We start from the raw sequence: 21,817 nt of genomic DNA on the forward strand, positions 1-21,817 counted from the left end.
AATTAATGACCCGGCAACTTAGTTGTCATAAGGTAATTCAAATCTCATCGATCTACATATATCATCTTCTTCTAATCCGAGAATATAATCATCTCTGATGTACATATGTACGAAGAGCGAAAGCGATTTGTTTATTGTTTGAAACTGTTTGCCTATCGTTCAGGCACCGCTTCCCCGACCACTTGTAGAGGAAGAACAGTTGCTACCTGGAAGACGATCAAACGCGTCGTTCGCTGGTAAAGCACTTGTCTAGCGAATAAGGGTCGTGAGTTCAAATCTCACCTGAGCTGTGGATTTTTTCCCACTTTAACCAAGAATTTACCCATCTGTACATATGTACGTTGAGTTATTTGAAATTCATAATTGACCACACGGATTGGTATTACCGAAAATTTGCACTTTGAGTGAGTAGTATTTTGTCGTTTTTCTTGCTTTCGTATAAAAAAAGTGCAATCAACGCATTCCAACAATTTCATCAAGTATGTCTTTCCAAGTATTCCTTGAAGGGTTTCTACGAGATTTTTTTTGGGCAAAGTAAATACTTACATACCTTGCCTTTGGGAATATGTGTTACCTACGATTTATCTTGCAGTTACTTCAAAGACTTTAACAAAAATTCTTCTAAGATTTACTTCAGAACTTTTTTCATGCATTGTTTCAGAAATTCTTCTATTGATTTTGGAATACTTAAATTGATTCCTTCAGGAACACCACCAACAATTTCTTCAGGATTTTTTTCTAAAATTTATCAAGGAATCTTTCAAAAATTCCTTCAAGGATTATTTACCTTACAAATTCTTTCAAGCATTCCTTTAGGAATACCTCTTTGGATCCCTTCATAAAGTTCTTCAAGGATTATGTCATGAAGTCCTTCAACGAATCCTTCAGATAAACCTTAAAGAATTTCTCCAAGGATCCTTTTAGAGAGTTCTCAAAGAAATAATGTTGCTGGAGTTCCTCGTGGAAAATACCTTTGATGAATTTCTGAGATCATGCTTGATCAGGTATGGCTCTTCAATGGATCCTTGTGAGATTTTTGAAGGAATTTCGGAGGAATTCCTGAAAAAATCCTTGTAGAAATGCTTGCAGGAATTTTTGGAGGAAATTTTAAAGGAATCCTCGAAGAACCTTCTTGATGAATTCTAAGATGTATTCGGAAAGGATCATTAGGTTGATTTTGGAAATATCTTTGATAACATTCTCGACGGATCACTACAGTACTATGAAGTAGTAGTAGAAGTACTAGATGTTTTATGAGGAATTACGTAAAGGATTCCTGAAGAAACTTTGAAAGCGAAGGGAGTTCTGGAAGAATCAATTATGAAATGCCTAGATTATTTTTCAAAGATAATGGCATGAATCCCAAAGAATTTCTCTCAAATTCGTTGATGCAAATCAAAAAACAGTTTTCGAAAGAATTCCCACAGATTTCAGTGGAAAATTTCTGCGCTGGAAGCCTTGGGGGAATTTCTTTAAGACCCCCTAAGGAAATTTGTGCAGGAATCCTTTGGAGATGAATGTACCCTTGTAGGATTATCTGAAGGAAAACTTTGAGAAATCCCTGAAGGAATCTTTGTAACATAGCTTGAAAAAATTCTTGAAAAAAAAAGATTAAATATTTATTGGATTTTCTTAAAGCATTTATGAACGAACTGTGAAAGAGGAATTTAAAAAATTGCGTAATCTTTGGACGATTTCATACAGCAATTATTGGAAGAATTTCCGAAGAAATCATTGAAATTCTTGAACAATGCTTCGTAAGAAATACTTGAAAGGACTTGACTTTAAGAAAACCGCTTGAGGCATTGCAAAAAGAACCCTTGCAGAAATTTCTTAAAACAAACCCTGAAGGAGTTTCTAAAATAAAATCTTGGAGGAATTTGTTAAGAAGTCTTTGAAGTAATTCCTAGATGAATCGTAAAAGATATTTCTTGGAGTTCCTCGTTTGGAACCAATTCTTGATGGAATTGTTAAAAAAATCTTAAAAGCTTTCTGAAGGAAATCCGGACGAAATTGGTGTTATCGCTAAGTAAATCTTTAATGGTATCAATAGATTGAAACCAAGGAAGAATACCTAAAGAATTCATTGAAAGAATTCCAATAAAATTTCTTAGAGGGATTTCTGTGAGAATTCTTGAAATAATTCTTTCAATTTTTAATAGGATTTTCCTTCGAAAATTTCTTTTTGATCTTTTTCAGTAATTGCTTTGGAAACCCGTGCAGCAATTTGTTGAGGAATACCTTTGAAAATTTATTTGGAAATTCCTTCGGCAGTTATTCTGAAAATTGCCTTCGAAAAATGGTTTGGGAATTCCTTTAGTATTTTTATTCTGAATTCATTCTTCATTATTTTTAAATAAATTATTTGGCAATTCTTTTGAAAAATGTCTCAGCTATTGTGTTCTCCTCAATTCCTTTGGTAAAAATATTCAAGATTTTTTTAAGAACTCGGTTATAAGTTTCATTGAAAATTCCTACGACAACTCTTTTGAGAAATTGTTAGGCAATTCCTTTTGAAATTTCTTTAATCAGTTATCGGAAATGCTACCGAAATGGCTTTGCGAACTTTTTCCGTTTTTTTTACGGAAATTTCTTTGGAATTTACATTCACAACTTCTCGTTGCTACCCAGTGAACATTTTTCATATCACATTTGGCGGAGTTTTTTTGGCAAAACCTTTGGAAATCCTTTCAGGATTTTTTTAAAATTCCTATAAGATTATTTTTGGGATTTTCTTGCACATTTTTTTTTTTGAAAACTATTTCGGCAATCTCTTCGAAATTTAGTTCGGTAACTCATTCGGAAATTTCTGGGCAATAATATTCGGAATTGATGTAGGTTTTTATGGTTCGATGTAGGTTTCTATGGCATTACTTTTCGAAATACTTTGGGTAATAGCTTTAGAAATTTATCAGGCAACCCCTGCGGGATTTCCTTTAGCATTTTTTTCACCGGCAGTCCCTTTGTTAATATACCTGACAGTTATTTTTATAATTCTATCAATAGTTCCTTTCAAAATTCATTTGGCAGGTAATCTGAAAATTCGTTTGTAAATTGAAGCAGTATTTTTAGAAAATGTCTCCGGTAATTCTTAAAAAAATTTTAGGTTTCATGAGATACACTCTTGCGAAATAAAAAAAAAAACAATTATTTACAATGGAACGGCTGAAGATTTTTTTATATAACTTTATTATCGAGAGCCGAAAGCAGAAGAAAATCTCAAAATAATTATCTAAGAAAAATGTTTGAAGGAATACCATCAGAATTTCTGTGAGAATTGAAAGATTTCTTACATTTTTTTTAATTTGAATCCTTGGAGAAATGGCAAGAGAATTTATTGGATGAACTATTAAAGAAACCTTTGAACAAACTCCTGAAGGAAGTTTAGGAGGAATTTGTAAAGGCCTCTTTGAAAGAATTCCTTTAGAGTTTTGAATAAAACCTTGGTAGAATTCCTAAAGCGATCCCTGGAAAAAGCCCAAAAGTAATCCTCTGTAGAGCTCTTGAAGAAATTATTGAATAAATTAAGCAAGGAATGCTTTATTTGATTGATGAAACCTTCAAATATTTAAGAAATCCTTGGTAAAATCCCGTAGGAATTCTTGAAGCGATTCTTGAAGAATTCTCGATGGAAATCCTAAATGAAATCTTAAACTTCCATTAATCACTTAAAAGATGCTTCAAGGCATTCTTAAAGAATTCTTTAAGAAAGTGGCAACACAGTAATCCTTGGAGAAACTTCTGAAGAAATTATTCGATTTTATCTTATCAAATCAGGTACCTGTTCCTTTACTATTTTCATTCTAATGAAAACAAAGGAATGAAGCGCTTTTTTTTATTTTTGTTAGAAGTAGGTACGAATGATTACAAAAATTACTAAATCAAGCGATGCGGTAATCGCTTTGTTTTCGAATATTATGAATTTGGGATTGTATGATTACTAAGACACGTTTACCCTACTAGGAATCCTTAGAGATTGTTTTAACCCTTTGGAGACGGCATTTTCACCTCTCTAGATGCAACCGCGCTAGTCTAGAACACGTTTGTGATGATCGATTTTCTCGGCTGGGCACATACGACCCATCCGTCCCCGAAGGGTTAAACGAATTTTCGGAGGAATTTCTGGAGAAATCAATCATAAATCCTGAAGGTTTTGTGAAAAAAATTAAGGAGTCTTATCAAAAGTCGCAATAGATATTTTCAGACCTAGAGGAATTCTAGCGAAAATTCCTGAAGAAATCCTTGGGGAAACTCCTAGAGTAGATGGATATTACAGAATTCGTTGGAAGAAATCCAGAAGGATTTTTGGAAGGAATTTCTACCAAAGTTCCTCTAAGAATATTCTTAGAGGAACTTCTATAGGGATCCTTAAGAATTTCTTAAGAATTCTTTGATCTTATAGATGAATCCTCAGAGTTATTATAGAATCCCTGATGGACTTCCTGAACAAATGTTTCGAGAAATACTTGATTAAGCCTTTGCATGAATCTTTCTCTAAAGTACTTTTGAAAACATGCTCGGAGACAACACTGTAAGAATGATGGAGTGTTTAGCGAAATACTGAATGACACACTCGCGTTAACCACTTGAAAGATTCTTGAAGTCAAATTATTATTCAGAAAGGTTTTTTTTAAACGCAAAGCAATCTTTGAAGGACTTCCTAAGGGATTACTTGATGAAATTCCTTAATAAATTCGACATTATTCTTAGAAAATAATCTTACGCTCATTGATGGAACTCCGGGGTGTATCCTTGCAGAAATCCTCGAAGAAATTCATAAAAGAATATAGAAAATAATTTTTAACCTTCCGTCAGTTAGTTGGCCACCATCACGCTAATGCTGAGTTCGAAAGTCGAGATTTTTTCAACGTTTTGTACAAAATACGGCGTGATCATTTGAGAGTTAGGATAGACTTATCATTGTAAAATATGTACATCTGCAATTTTCATGGGGGTCCACAATTTTGGTTCCGCACCGGGCCCCCAAATTCCTAGCTACGCCACTGGATTTGCTACACGGTAAAGATCCGGTCCATTGTCGAGCGACCGTCGGCAACGCCGACTTGACAATTTCCCACAAACTCATTCATTTTAAATGAGAGACAACGGAAGATGATCTGCGATAGCAATTTGTAGGCAACATTCAGAATTGTGATCGCTCGAAGTTCTTATACTCCAACTTGTCACCTTTATTGTAGATAAGACAAATGATGGACACCGGTCAAGGTAACAATGGATATTGAAACCCGCAGGCGAGACGACGATACATTTCACCTGGCCCTGATAATGAGATAATTTTTATCAATTTTTCACTCCCAATGATAACAACCTCCACCAACCTGTCAGACGACAACGTGGATTATACCTACAAGACCCAACAGTTCACATATTGCACGTACCCGACCGACAAGGTAATCACTCATCGTCGACGCAGTGAGAGAAGCCAATCATTAAATCCTTCGCGCGTTTCCTCGACCCTGGCGCATTCTGGAACTCTGGAAGTAGCAACTTTCCGAAGTGACCGGATGACTGATGGCTTCTGACGTCCGTCGGTCGTCGTCGAGGGCACGCGTTCGCCAGCTGAAGGGCAATTTCCTTTATGGCCCTGACGAAATTAGTGGGTTAAACATTTCAATTAGTTTCGGTACCGCTCGGTACTCGATCGAGCAAGATTCGGCGAGGGGGAATTTTTGAGGATAATGGTTATTGGCAGCCATTCGTCAAACGCAGATCTCAAGGTGCATCCGAATGACCTTTGGGGGCTTATGTGCGATAAGAAGCACAATGCAGGAGTGTTATCAACCAAACAGCAGGAGAACAAGTAAATGAGATCTAGTATTGAACCAATTTTCGAACTACATAAAACTCAATCATTTTTATGCTTTTGGAGGCAGGTCCTGTTGCTCGGCTTAATGCTTATTGAGCGCTTCCACAGCAATTAACTGATAGCTTTCTTCTTCCAATTGGCTGTTCATTTTTATACCGCATGGCATTAAAATTTCGCCTTGGCCTATGAGTGATTGCATACGATACAACGAATACAACGTTGTCAGCAGCAATTGATAATCATCACATTTTCATAAACATTTAAATCTCATAACCGGTGCCTATCGCATTATTGAACAGCTCATGGGAAAACATGTGACTTATCCAACAAACTCGGTAGCTTGGTCATGGACAGGAAAATACGCGTGACCTCGTCTAGCGCCACCGCCAAAGACGCCGCCAGTTTGTTCTGACGCCAACCTAGAATCACTTCGCACTGACTGTACTTATGGCGGCGTGGCTGCACCACACTACTGATTCATTTATGTACGAACAGTCTCGTTGTCGCCAATAATGCGATTATGAAACCACACTACTGGCGGGATTGCAATTGGAAACGCGACCAACATGTAAATAATAGTGATGACACGGCTCAGCTGGATCGTAACAGTTTCGCAGCAACAGCCAAAGGTTATTGGAAGTGCAGACGCCACTAGATTACCTAACGCTTCATCATGATGGCGGTGGATCCTTTACCCATCGGGAATGAAATAAACGCTTTTGCTGAAGGATGACGACTTGGCTCTGGCTACGTGAGCTTCGTCACTTACCTACTGTATGATCTAAGGCTTTTTCACAGTGAGTCATTTTTGAATTATGTCGGAGCGATACATGATTCACAGCTGTGAAATTATGGGAATGGAATTGTCGGGCCTAAAGTGGTTCTTGGAAGGATGCATCATCTCAAAGAATCACCTTGATTGACTCATATCTACCTTGGGTTGTTCTTGCTTTATTTCATTGGCATGAATAATTTAAAACAGCATACAAAGGAAATGACTTCATAACTGTTTTTGTTATCAAGGTAAGAAAAACATAATAATGGTGCAAAGAACCGAATCGAAAGATCTCCATAGTGCATGATTGTCCATCATCGCCTTGACCTGTGGCAAGGCCAAATTTCAGTCGATTTGCTTGATTTCGTTGTTGAGGCTGCGCCGCCATGAACCTCTGGGTCTACCGCTGCTGCAATGTCCTGCTGGGTTCCAATCTAACGCTTGCTTGCAGCTTTCGTTTCCGCCCTTGCTTAGAGTGTGCCCAACCCACCTCCACTCCTCCCGAATTTCTGTTGCTATCGGCTTTTGATGACATCCGACGATGAAGCTCCACGTTGGAGATCCAATTGTGACGCCACCATGCACGAACTCTATACCGCAGGCATTTATTGATGAAGACCTGCAGCCGTTGCGTCTTCTCCACTGATACACACCAAGTTTCTCTGGCTTATAGCAGCACAGATTTCACGTTCGAGTTGAAAATTCGGAGTTTGGTGCGTCGACTGATCTGGTTGTGTTTTCATACATTTCTTAAACTCGCAAAAACAGCTCTCACCTTCTTGGTGTGTGCACCTATGTCGATCTTGGTGCCGCCATCGGCCGCCTTTTTTTTTGTAAAATCGTTTATTTGTCATTGGTAACATTACATTTATATATACAATTTATATTTACATATTTTCTAGGTGAAATTTAACAGCACTCGTATCTACAGTATTATTAACATTATTAATAAACTTGACATAGTTAACGAACAATTTCATAGTCTTTGTCTTTTTCTCTCGAGGAATATTCATATTTATGAACAATAATTCAGAGAAACTACATATTCTTCCTATCATGGCCCTAATCATCTGTGTTAGAACTAACCAAGCATTTTTTACTCTTTGACACTTACAAAAACGATGCTCTAGGTCTTCATCTGCAGCGCCACAGTGTAAGCATGTTGCCGTATCTGCAAGCTGCATCGAGACCATCAGAGTACGGTGCGTGATTTTCTGATTTACTAAAATGTAATACAAACTTCTTTCCTCAAAACTGAGCGTCTTTGTGGCAATATTGTGCCAAACTATTTTCCACGATATTTCTGGGTACTTTTGCATGATTTTTGGTATTGTTACTTTTTCCAGTAGGGAACTTGTTATCATTTTGCATCTTGGATTTTCCTTAACTTGTTCTGGTAAATAACTATATTCCTGCACTAATGATTGCAAACAAGGGCAATTTGAAGGAATGTTTCTTATATTTGGAGGGTTCCCTACATTTTCTAAATATGACGTGTAGAAAGGCATTGAATCTGCCTCTTTCAAGTGTCTACTTAACAGTAGTGTTTTACATTTGAATCCTGGGAGCTGCAACTTTAAGCCACCTTCCTCAACATCCAGAGCTAATTGATTGATTGAAATTCGCTTTGAGCTACCTGACCACAAGAATGACCCTATTAATGCAGTCAATTTAGCTATGTGGCACTTGTTGATGTGAACAACAGATGCAACGTACCAAATCTTGGAGCTAACGAAACTGTTCAGAAGTATAATTTTCTGATGCAAAGAAAGCAGGCGCATTTTATGCATCCATAATTGCTGAGCAAATTTGGTGATTAGCGGGTCCCAGTTGAAATTAGACATCAAGCGAACAGAATTTGTAAACACGATTCCTAGTATCGTGACTCTATCGGTTGTTGACAACCACGGTATACTCAACCGATTGGTATCTCTTACCAATCCTACATCGAGAGAAACTGTTTTAGCAATGCTTAGGATAGCACCAGATGTTCTACCAAACTGCTCGAACAGCCTTCTTGCTCTCTCAATTTTGTCCACATTAGTAGTTATAATTGTAACATCATCTGCATATACAACCAACAGATCTTCCGAGTCGTTGAAGCACTGTTCAAGTCAACCACTAATTTGTAGATAAATGGCAAATAAATGCATTGACAGAGGGTCGCCTTGGCGAACAGACCTCTGCACGGGGAACTCACGAGAGAGGTGGCCGTTTACTAGTAATCGGGAATTTGAAAGAGAACCTATTTTCGAAAGCAGCTCTATCAGGCTTGTATTTATGCCAAGGGAACTCATGGTTTTAAAAAGGAACCTCCGATCAACACGATCGAATGCATTCTCTAAATCGAATGACACTAGCTTTCCACAAAGTTTTCTCTCTCGGAGAAGTGCTATGCGGTCTTTCAAGCTTAATGTTGCTTGGTATATGTTCCTTTTATGGTTAGAGCATTTCTGAGAGCTACTGATAACATTGTGTTCCGTCAAAACATGTTCCAATCGAGATTTGAGGATTCTGGATAAAAATTTGAAATCTGCGTTTAAAAGAGATATTGGTCTGTACGATTTGATCGTGTTGTTTGAGCCTTTCTTCTTAGCTAGAACAATCACTCCGTCAGTGAATTCTGAGGAGAATTCGCCCCTTAGGGCTTCATTTAGTATGAGATTAAGGTGAACGTGGATTACCTGCACTCTTTTTGGAAGCGCTTCGTTTTATGGCGAAATATATTTTTTCCGTAGAAATAGGGTCCATGCATTTTGCATTCGCCCTACTGTCTTCTGGAATACATCTGTTACTCAGAAACTCTGTATCGCCAATTTCCTCTCTTTGAGAATACAATTCTCGAAAGTGTTCAAAAACATGTGATTCTATGTCTGCGGAATCATCGATGTGTTCCGTGTTAGACAAATCAAGTCTACTAATGATCGTTTTCCTACGTCTACTCTCTCCTAACTGATAGGCTGAGATTGTCTCAGCGGAGATAAAGCTTTCATTCAAGCGTACAAACATTTTACTAAAATCTCTTTGTAATTGTAACATCTTGGCTTTGATCGATTGATTGTGGGAAGTACTGAACGGTCACCGAAATAGTGGTCGTATGCTTCACCAAGCTGTGTGTACAAATTTTGAAAACGTTGGTTGAACTCGTCGTATTTTAACTTGGTTTTCCAACGAAAAAACGATCTGATCTTAGGTTTTGCAAAAGATAACCACCAATGCATCCATGACCTATAACTATGTCGTTGACGCGTCCAATAGTCCCACTTTAATTGAAACTCATTTATATTTTCAGGAGTTAGAATATGTGATCTAAGAGACCAGTAGCCTCTTCCAATCGCTCTACCAAGATTAGGTAGGCATAATCTAACAGTCAACGCATGCATGGTGGTTTGTAAATGAACACACATGCGTATGCACAGTTCTCAGATGTTCCAACAAACCAGATGAAACGTATACACGATCAATTCTGGATGCTGAGTTATGCGTAATATATGTGTACAGTCATGACTCGCTGGTTGGGGGCTTAATAGTTGGGTGACTTTTTAGTTGGGGCCCCGTTAGTTGAGCTGTCAGCCAACTAAAAAGTACCTGGATGTCATAATTCAATGTCAAACTGAAAATGACAACCAATCTGTAATTCCGAGGGGCGAGCTAATGAGTTTTTGGTTTCTTAAACCTTACTGATAATCGAAAAGAATTTCTATTTCATATTTCTTTAAAAAAAAAAGAATATGTACAATTACTTCGAAACAAATGCAAAACATCGGTAATCTTTATTTTGTCGATCATTGAAAGCGTTTTGTGCTTGCTTTTGGTCCGGGTGGTTTCATAAACCTCTATATTTTCACTTCACCGACTAAAAATGGGTGAAAATAATTATTTCTCGCATTGGCCATATATGTATCTTGCAAAACGTATCAGTTTTGCTCTAAATGTGAAACAAATTGAAAAATTTTCCTTTTTGCTTCCAACCTAAAAATGATTAAAAAAAACAATGCGCACGCCCCTTGTGCTGCTGTCACTTCACCCAACTAGCGAGTCGAATTCGTTGGTTGGGTGGAGGTTGTGGCTCAACGAGCGGGTTCCGACTGTACTGGGTAACCCTTGAGTGCAACCGATCCCATACATCGGTGAGCTTTGCCTGCTGTGTTGTATTTTTGAGCGAGAGACTGAAGTTGCTCTCTCCGGTAGCATCTTTTGCGTGTATTACTGCATTAAAATCCCCTCCTAGAATCACGTGTTCGGCACTACGCCTCAAATAATATGCTAGTGTTGTGTTGAAGAAGTTTTCGCGAGAGATCCTATTCTGTGCGCCTGAAGGAGCGTAAATATTAATGATGGATGCCCTATCATGAATCTTTACTGCAATCAATAGTGAGTCTAAACTTCGCTCTACGTGAGAAAACTTAATGTGACTTCTAAGTGCAATCGCAGTACCTCTACGCGTATGATCCACATTGAAAATAATGTTGTAGCCTTGAATTGACATATTGACACTTTCCACTTCTTGTAGAAGCAAAATGTCAACATCTTGTGATCTAACAAAGTGTTGCAGAGCATTCAATTTGCTAGTGTTAGTAATATTGTTGATATTGATTGTGCAAATAGTGTAGCTTAACGACTCCATTTCAGAAGCTTATAGGTGTAGTGTTTGCTATTGCTTGAGTTTTTTTGAGCGCCCTTTTCCACGCTGCTTGCCAACCATAGCGAATGCGCTTGAGTCCTCACTGGTACTACCGTCTTCTTGCTTGTGATTACCTTTCTGGTTATCTTTTTCATTCGACACGATGCTCAGTAGCTTCTGCATTACACTACCCGAGTACACAGATAAAAATAATGACATTTACACGTCATGTAAACTTAATTTTGGTAATGTAAACTTAGTGTTATGATGGTTTACATGATATATCATGTAAATTTACGTTATATGTCATGTAAAAACTCAGAGTCATGCTGAATTACATGACATATAATGGAACTTTACATGATATTTCATGAACTTTACATGATATGTCATGTAAATTTCTGTGATATCCCACGCTCCAATTATGTGCATCATATGTCACAGAATTTTACACTCTTTTTTCGATCTGTGTAGAAGTAAAAATCAGAACAATATCATTATTTGATATTCCTCAGTGAAGTACTCAAGATCATAATTAGCTATTGGTTTGTTTGACATAAGAGATAAAAGATCAAAAATAAGATCAAAAATTAATATGGGGAAGAACATAATAATATCTCATTTTGATGTTATAAGATCAGACCAATATCTGGGGAGATCTGGGCTGTAGCACATCTAGCCAATATCATAAAATGATCTGACAGATGGATTAGAGTAAAAAAAAGAAAAATGGCCGCGACCAGAATCGAACTTATGACCTTGTGATTTACGAACAGTGACATTACCACTGCACTACGACTCATATCTGAAAATAGAAGGTAACAAGAGCATCAAGTTCTACGTTTTCCAAGGTGTTTGCGGTTAATGGTAGTTGTGTTGGTTTGATCGCGCCATGTTGTAGATGAGTGTGTGAAAGAACTAATTATGATCTTGAATAGTAGTTTTCAGATCTTACAATTTTCGGATGTTATAGGTGAATGTGTCAAAGAACTGATTTTGATCTTGAGCTGTAATTTTCAGTTCTTTAGATTTCTGGATGTTGCAGATGGAAATGTGAAGTTCTAATTTTGATCTTGAGCAGTATTTTTAAGATTTCTCAATGATAAATGTTCTATTGCAGAATATTAATACAGTTTCCACCCAAAATTTGCAAACTGACGTGATGGTATGGAAAATAAAAATGAAATAAGGCTCAATAAGGAATTGCATATTTTCCTAAACTAAGAGAGCAATTTTCTCTAGCTGATTTCACATTTTATGCTCTTTCTCTGAATTGTTAACTAAGCTAGTGATCCAAACTTTATAAACGATATGCGTAGAAACAGGACGAATTTCCACCAATAGGACGCAATCAGTGAAGTACTAGATTGTAGTAATGAGCTGAATTTTTGTATGGTGAGAAGGTAAATTCTCAATCTCTGCAACGAAATGACGCAAAAAGCCTGGCTCCTGCCTGATTCCTTGCCTAACCTAATGGTGTTTGAGCAAAACTTTAGGTAACTGTGTTATTGTTTTCTCCATTTCTTGCAACAAAGTTTTCCAAAGTTTTATTCCAACAGCACCAAATAAGGCATGGAATCATAATACCCACGCCTTCCGCATAATTTCGTTGCAGAAACAGAGAATTTATCTTATAGCCATAAAAACAGCAAAAAATCTACCGTAATCCGGGGTATCATTGATCAGCGGGGTAACATTGATCGGCTTGACCCACCTCATGAAATGTTCAAACAAGCATTTTACATTGAATCAGTTTCTGCTATGGAATGGTATATCGTAATCTGCTATCATTTAGCTATTAAATGACATGCAATTTAAGAAAATTGAATTTCATAAACATTGAATTAAATCGATTTTTCCATAACTGTGTTTCGTAGCGTAATGAGATACATTGTCAAACATTCATGCTTGGCGTGAATACTAGATACAATATGCGGTTCGAAATGACTGTATTACTTCAATATGATATCCTAGAGTTTGATTTAATAAACGAAACCTTTATGAAAATGCTATTTTTCAGTAAAATATACGATTTATTAAAAGTCGGCTATCAATTCCTTAAGCCATTGCCTACCTTTAGGCGTTATTCGTGGTTTAGAGGATTTTAATCCTAAAATAACTTAAAAAGTACATAATTTGTAAGAATTCGGAAAACATATTCGAAATCAGCGACCCCGAATTTAGTAAGTAAGTGTATTTTCAACACAAATGAACATTGATCACTGACATGATCAATGTTACCCCAAATCAACACAATCAAAAATTAGATTAAAAAACTTATTTAAACATGTTCTAAAGTTTTACAATACTTTTTCGAGTAGCTTAACACATACTCAGAGGGCCAGTACTTGTTTTAAAAATATAAAACATGTAACGTTTGCTTTAACAAGAGAATTATTCAAGAAAGATAGAAAATTCTGATCAATGTTACCCCGAATTACGGTAATATGTACTTCACTGAACGTGCTCTATTGTGAACTGTCGCCCAGAAAAGCTTTGGAAACATTTAGAAGATCGTAGTCGTCACGACTGTCGTCTGTTCGTATACCCGAGACAGAATCGCTACGCAATTCGTTGGTTGAAACTCAAAAAACTTGTCGTCTGCAGCGGTATGTTTTGTTGAATCTAGAATCAAACGGTCCGTTTTTCGAAATAGACGTATTTTGCTTAGCGGGCCGATAAAGTTTCCAAATTGCCCGGTGATTCATTTATTGGATTTGTACCACAAATGTAAGCTCGACATCGAGGTCCAGCTCATGTTGTCATCGGGCTCAATTGGAAAGCCTCTGCTGGTTTACTCACAGTGAAATAAAATAATTATAAACTGGGATTAAGAAATCTATCAGATCAAATCAGTATATATTTTTATGGCTTTTTTAACGAAAAGCAAATATCGATTATATGCATTTTTTTGTTCCGATAACTCGTTTTTTTTTGTTCAATTGCCGCATCCATAAAACCGCTTATTGGCCACTTCTACTTCCTTTTTATTCCAGTGCTCGTTTGTAAAATTTGTGGTGTACATAAGGGAACATCTATTCATTATGTAACGCTAAATTCCATATTTTTGAACTCGGTGGTTGGTTCATTAGGATCTGGCGGAATCCATAATGTGCCTTTGTATGATAACTCCAACTTTTTTGTATGGGTCGTAACGCTATGCTGTATTCCCTATTCCCCTGGAGCGTTACGGAATTTATTGAACCCCTATCTCCTGAAGCGTTACGTTATTTGGGGACGGCACATAATGAAAGTTGAAAACTTAAAATAGTTTTTATGCGCAATGTTGGGAAATTTCTACATTTATACAGCGGGTTGCACTAGGCTTTCCAAAGATCAAATTAAGTACTAATTTTGAAATCATATCACGATGAGATATTGAGCAGATATTTGGCAACTTTTTGAATATCTCATCAATATCATATTAAGATATGACATCAAAATTTGATCGTTTTAAGATATGATTATGATATTCACGTCTACCCGGGTACTGGCGGACGACGGTCCTGCTTCGCATTCTGGCTGCAATGCCGCAACCCGTTGATTGGATGAGCTCGATCCTTCTGCCGAACCATAGTCGGACGCTGCGTCAGTACCCGTTTCCTCTGGTACCACACCTGCTTGTGTGATGTTGTTGGTGTCTGCTTGATGTGAGGTATCTCCTTGGTCACTCACTTTGTCATCCGTAGTAGTGTTCACGTTGATCGTCTCCATTTCTGCGTCTTCCCTCATTCCAGTAGTTTCTACTGATGGACCCAGATTGGATTCAGACGACGTCGATGTATGGGTAGCCGGTGTAGAGACCGATGTTGTATCGTTCCGTAGACTCACAGAAGAGCTTTCGGTCGGGTTGCCCCTCACAGCCCCTGCACAGGAAGCTTTCTTGAGTCGGTCGTTCAAACCGGCCTTCTGCGCCAAAAGCTTCTTATTTTGGACGCATGATATTCATGTGTGGAGGTACTCTCCACAATGACGGCACGTCTGCCTTTGTTTGGGGCATGTAACCAGAGTGGATTCTCCGTCTATCGTGATATACGATTTTATTGGTTCTCTGAGAACCATCCGCACCAGGCGAATACCTGATGAGAGGCCAGGGAAATGGTGCTTGTCGCTCCACAGCAATTCCTGTACAGACAGCACATCGCCGTAGATCTCCATGTGCCTTTTGATCTGTTCGTTGGTAGTGTTTTCGGATAGATCATGCAGCCGCACGTCTACACATCCATCCGCCATACGAAGCCGTAGCTTGTATTTCACGCCCTTGACCTCGTAATCAAGATTGTTATCGTACTGGTCCACTATTCGTTGAGCGATAGCTTGTTCCGTGACCTTTAGCTGTATGCGAACCAGCTGGGAGCGTGTGATGCCGAGCTGAAGCCCGACCATATTGTGTACCTCTTCTGAGGTTGGTTTTTTCGGCAGTTTCGCGAATTCCACGCGGAACGTGTTTTCACGGATTTTGTGACTGTTAATCTTCGAACCAGCGTTCGAGACGACACACTGAAAAATCTTTCCGGCACCGGACTCCGGGCCGCCCGACACGTGGTTTACCGTCGACACTTCTCTTAGGTTGAACGATTATCGAGCCGCAGTCGAAAAGACGTGTTAACGCTTCGGTTGTCGAAGCCCTGAACGTTTTGGCTACCAAGATATTAGAAGCTTTCATTATTCTCCACTAATTGCCCAGCTACCGTAAAGCTGGAAAAGTTGACCGTGTTTACATCCAACGATTTGGTCTTGTTGATGTTGATGGTAAGACCTGCCGCCGAGAATCGATTGGCAAGATCATCGAGCTTACTCTGCATATCATAGCGCCGTTGTGCTAAGAGAGCAACGTCATCAGCAAACTCGAAATCATTTAGGCGCTCCATGGTAATGGGCTGCCAAAGTAATCCACGACTTGATTCACGGTCAAACGCACCCACCAGGATCTTGTCGATTACGATGAGGAACAGTAGCGGTGATATGCATAGAAAACATCCTTGCCTAACTCCAGCAACGACACGGATGGGATCGGACAAAACACCGTAGTGCAGTACTCTGCACGAAAGTGCCCTGTACTGTGCTTCAATGAGGCCGATAATATTCTCAGAGACACCCTTGCGCCGGAGGGCTTCCCACATATTTTCGTGATTAAGACGGTCGAAAGCTTTTTTGTAATCAATGAACACCAGGTAGAGAGACTCTTGGAATTCATTGATTTGCTCCAGGATTAAAAGGAGCGTGATAACATGTATGGTTCACACAGGATCGTCCGGCACGGAATACTGCTTGCTGCCGTCGGAGAGTTGCGTCAATCTTCTCCTGTCCCCGGTTAAGGATCACTTTGCAGAAGACTTTGAGAACGATACACAGTAACATGCATACATTTTTTTTGTCCAACATCACATTTAAAGCGGGCTCCAGACGACAGAAGTATTGCCAATATTTTTCTTGTCAATAATTCTCGACAATATTGTCGTCGCGGTTGAAACCCGAAGTTACCCCACACGCGACAATCGAGTTTTCTCCAAATTCATACGTGAAACCTAACGTCGGACGTAGTGCGCTGGGCAGCGGATCTGGCCCTCTATCCAGCGCACGTTGCCCGACGTACGTCCGACGCACGGTTTGGGAGAAAAATCGATTTTCGCGTGTCAAAAATTCCGATTTTCAACTGCACGAACAATATTTTCACCGAGACCGACCCGGGTCACCCACACTGAGATGCCGATCAAAACAAATGCCGGTGACATGCACAAAACATACCTCCCTTCGGCTGCTCTCGGCTACCGCAATCGAACTGAGAGGGAAAATGAGGGGAAAGATTGAAACGCGAAGTCAAATTTTTCTGATTTCCCTCAATATTTGCATCACTATATTGATGTCGCCTTCACATGGCATCAATATAATGATGTGTTTCTTCAAACCAACAATATATTGATGTCGTCTGGGGGCCGATTAAGACAAGACACAATCAACAATAGTACGCCACAATACTCGGTTTGTGGCTGCCGCTCTCCATCCTCGGTCGCGCCCAATGCTCGCCAGATCACGCTCCACCTGGTTTGCCCATCGTGCTCTCTGCGCTCCACGCCTTCTTGTGCCAACCGGATCAGTTGCAAACACCAGCTTTGCAGGGTTGTTGTCCAGCATTCTTGCAACATGCCCTGCCCACCATATCCTTCCGGCTTTGGCCACCTTCTGGATGCTGGGTTCGCCGTAAAGTGCAGCGAGCTCGTGGTTCATTCTTCTCCGCCACACACCGTTCTCCTGCACACCGCCGAAGATCGTCCTTAGCACGCGTCGCTTGAAAACTCCGAGTGCTTGCAGGTTCTCCTCGAGCATGGTCCATGTCTCGTGCCCGTAGAGGATTACCGGTCTTATTAGCGTTTTGTGCATGGTGCATTTGGTGCGTGGGTGAATCTTTTTCGACCGCAGTTTCTTCTGGAGCCCGTAGTAGGGCCGACTTCCGTATGATGCGCCTCCGAATTTCTCGGCCCACGTTGTTGTCAGCCGTCAGTAAGGATCCGAGGTAGACAAATTCCTCCACCACCTCGAAAGTATCCCCGTCTATCGTAACATTACTACCCAGACGGATCCGGTCGTGTTCGGTTTCGCCTACCAGACCAGCATGTGCTTTGTTTTTTGAAGCATTCACCACCAGTCCGACCTTTGCTGCTTCGCGTTTCAGGCGGGTGTATAGCTCTGCCACCGTTCCAAATGTTCTGGCAATAATGTCCATGTCGTCCGCAAAGCACACAAATTGACTGGGTTTCGTGAAAATCGTTCCCCACCTGTTGAGCCCGTCTCGTCGCATCACACCTTCCAGAGCGATGTTGAAGAGTAGGCATGAGAGTCCATCACGTTGTCACAGTCCCCGCCGAGATTCGAATGAACTGGATAGTTCACAGACAGACGACGGAAGATGATCTGGGGTAGCACTTTGTAGGCAGCATTCAAAATTATGATCGCTCTGAAGTTCTCTCATTCCAAATGGTCGCCTTTCTAGTGAATGGGGCAGATTACCCCTTCCTTCCACTCCTCCGGTAGCTGTTCGGTTTCCGATCGTCCGTCAAGAGGCCTCCGTCCTTGTCCTTGGACATTTCGGCTCGTGGCACGAAGCCGTTGCGGGATGCGTTGAGATTCTGATAGAATCCCGTGTTCCACCTTCTGTCGGATCCCTTGCTGCAGCATTAACGCCCGCGCTGCGTTCTTCTCCTACAAACCCGTTATGCACTCTTCGTCAAACCATTCGTTCCGTCGATTCCGTTCCACGTACCCGATGGTGCTCTCGGCTGCGTCGTTAATGGCTGCTTTCACTGTACTCTAGCAGTCCTCTAGAGGGGCCTCCTCTGGCAACGCGGCCTCGAGATTCTGCGCGTATGCTGAGGCGACATCCGGTTGTTTCAGTCGCTCTAGGTTGCACCGTGGCGGTCGCCGGTACCGTACATTGTTGATGACGGAGAGTTTTGGGCGCAGTTTGATCATCACCATATAGTGGTTGGAATCGATGTTGGCGCCACGCTAGGTCCTGACGTCGATAATGTCGGAGAAGTACCGTCCGTCAATCGGAACGTGGTCGATTTGAGATTTCGTCTGCTGTGGTGATCTCCAGGTGTAACGATAAGGGAGGCTGTGTTGGAAAAAGGAAGGCGGCGGCGAAATCAATGAGTCGTAGGCCGTTTTCTGTAACTATTGAGACCGGAACGTCGGACAAAATAAAATAACAACCTTTTGATTTGGTCAAGACTGAGAAGCAACGTAGAAAAAGGTCCATATCGCGCAAACGTTAAACCAAGTATCCAGATATCCTAGTTCTACCTGCGTTTTGCTCCTGCTTGAATACTCCTTGGAAAAAAAAAATTTCACAAGAACCAAGAAAACAAAAATCCCCCCAAAGTTGCGTTTCATTCCTGTTGCATGTACTTACCCTCTGCCTGCATCATCATCCCTCTAATCAAATTCGTTGTTTCCATCTCCACCGACATTTCGTGCTGTGGGATTGAACCGGGAGTTCAAGCTCGGTGGCGGCGTTGAAAAACCTGCGAAAATTGATGTTTGATGCTTCGACAAGGATTGCACTTGACGCCACCACAACCACCACCCCGCCCGCCGAACATGTGCCACGCCCGCCACCAAGTCGTCTCAGACAGTCTGCTTTGCGTCTTTCGAATTTGGTCGGATTTTGGAAGGGCGTTTGGTTTTCTTATGTTTTAGATTTTCCCCCGGTCTTTCTCGAATCATCCAAGGACGACATTATATTGTCTCGACTCTGGTGCCGCGCCGCCGCCACCAGTCAGTCAATAGTCGAAACAAGGTTGTCGTCAGTTAAGTGGGGGTGGGTCGCCCCATCCGCCGACACATCCAGCCATTATAGTGCTGTTAGTGGAATGACGAATGTTGAGACTGGTTGCCTGGCGGGTGCTGGATCGTCCGTCTTTGTTGGGGAGTTTTCTTTCCGAGTAATTGTGAATCAATTGAATTTTAAATGACGGATCGTTTATTTTTGAAAAGGTTTCCGCTTGTCTGTGGGGTTTTGTCGTTGAGAATCAACGCTTGATCTGATTGTGGAAAGTGGTTTGGCCGATACCGTAAGCATATTAAGAGATTTACAGTTTAGTCAGAGTGCGAATTATCCTATGGTGTGTTTCCACGAAGATTGGAAGATATCTTGCACATGTATACGTTAAGGTATTTTCTTGAACATCATTTTAATACACTTTACTAATTTCTATGCTTATCAGTTATTAAATACTATCACATAAATTATACTAATTTTCTATCTGTCTACGATCATACTATTTTTAAGATTATGTTCTCAGTGTCTGTCTAAAACAATTAAATTGAACACTTTCTAGCTGAACTAAATTAATTTAGCTCTTAAAAAGATCACAATCATAATATTTAGAAGTAGTGGTGCAATTTTACCTCAAACTTTCTGTCAAAAACGAAAATCCTGGCATAATTGTTCTAAAATTGATAAGGGGTAAGAATGGGAAAAATTTTCACACAGTTGTGGTTTTGAGGAAAATTGACAAACTGCAAATATTTTTTCATCATTTGTTTAAAGATCACATTCCAATGATCAAAGGACTTTTACATGCAAAGAAACGAAAGTTATTAAACAATGAACGTGGTGGCATTATACTTTGTTAACCCATTCTCACCCCCATCAACGGTACGTTATTACGCAAATTAAAAAAAAAATGATAGGGTATTGGTTCCCTTATTAGGCATGAGACTCCCATTTCCATCCTACGAAAAACAAAGAATTGAAGCTTTGTTTGTTTTGTTTCATATTTTTGTATTTTTTGTTAGAAGTGAGCACTTCATTATCGCTTGTTTTCGAATAGGATGAATATGGGAGAGTGAGATTACTGATGGGACACATACCCTACCAGCCAGAATTTGAAGCTCAAAAACTGGAAGCGGTTGGTTTCATATAAAAATATTGAAAAATTATTTAGAAAATAACAAAGATATCATTTTTGGTCCTATTATGAAGCAAGGAAGGATGTTTTTTTACCACGAAAAGATCGAGTTGAGCTAAATTAATGTCTATTTTCCTAGTTCAAAAACGTTAACAAATCATTTTTTTTTTGTTTGAAAAAACAACTACCTTGTTGGACATAGGAATAAGAAAGTTTCAAAATATCATTGTCCATATCTACAAGGTGAATATTTTAATCGGTGTCCTCATGCAACAGTCTGAGCAGAGCATGTATAAACTTTCAGAGTACCATTATTTTTTCAATAAAAAATGTAGACAGATATGGTAACATAACCTATAGCAAAAAAAATATAGATCTTTTACACTACACAATACACAGCTTATTTCCTAGGCTTATTTCTATTAGATGAACATCACTTCAGTTCCTAATTTGTACAGACTAATACGAAATGCATTAAATATTAGACATCTATCATTACTGTTAAGCTTATTCACAATTGCGCGTTCCTAATTCTATGTCAGATAATTTCACATGCACATTCCCACTTGATAAAACTCTCGTTAAAATTCGCTCCCATCCCCATCCAGATGTACTCACTGCAGGGCACTCGCCGCCATATAGTTATAGTTGGCACCATAACTGTTATTGTTATTGTTGTTATGATGGTGGTGATTGTTGTAATGATAGCCATGATTGTTGTACGACGGATGCGACTGATAGTAGTAATGGTAGGGATGGTTCTGCGGATGCAAATGGTGATGGTGAAGATGATGGTGGTGGTACGACTGGCGCTAGGAGCTCGGGCTGGACGGGGTCGGTGCAACGAACGGCGTCCACTTTAGGCAGCTGCGATCGATCTTGGGCATGTTACCACGTCGCTTGACCCGCTCCTCGTACTCCTCGAGAACGTCCTGGAACGAAAGCAAGGAAAAAGAAGAAAGAGTTGAGACATCAGTCGGTCCGGAGTTGGAAGAAATGACAAGATCTGATGTTTCGCAGTTCAACAAATGAATATGGAAAGTCCGGCGGATTATCTCAATGTGCACCTTTCTGACGTGACTCCGCCGGAGCAGACTGGGTATTTAACCTGTCAATCATCGACCCAGCCAGCAGCGGTATGGTATAGAAAATTTCTTCGTTGTAAGCTTTCGAGAGAG

General features: G+C 39.9%; 1 protein-coding gene across 1 annotated transcript in view; it reads right to left on the reverse strand.

Moving 5' to 3' along the window:
• Nucleotides 1–19,685: 19,685 nt before the first annotated feature.
• Nucleotides 19,686–21,817, reverse strand: part of LOC109409271 (histone acetyltransferase KAT7) — a 386,484-nt gene continuing 384,352 nt past the window's right edge. Inside the window, exon 9 of the mRNA XM_062850827.1 lies at nt 19,686–21,571. Within this exon, the coding sequence (XP_062706811.1) occupies nt 21,452–21,571 (120 nt within the window). The 3' untranslated portion in view covers nt 19,686–21,451. The remainder of the gene's footprint in view (nt 21,572–21,817) is intronic.

This window comes from Aedes albopictus, chromosome 2 (assembly GCF_035046485.1).
Source record: "Aedes albopictus strain Foshan chromosome 2, AalbF5, whole genome shotgun sequence".
NCBI lineage: Eukaryota > Metazoa > Arthropoda > Insecta > Diptera > Culicidae > Aedes > Aedes albopictus.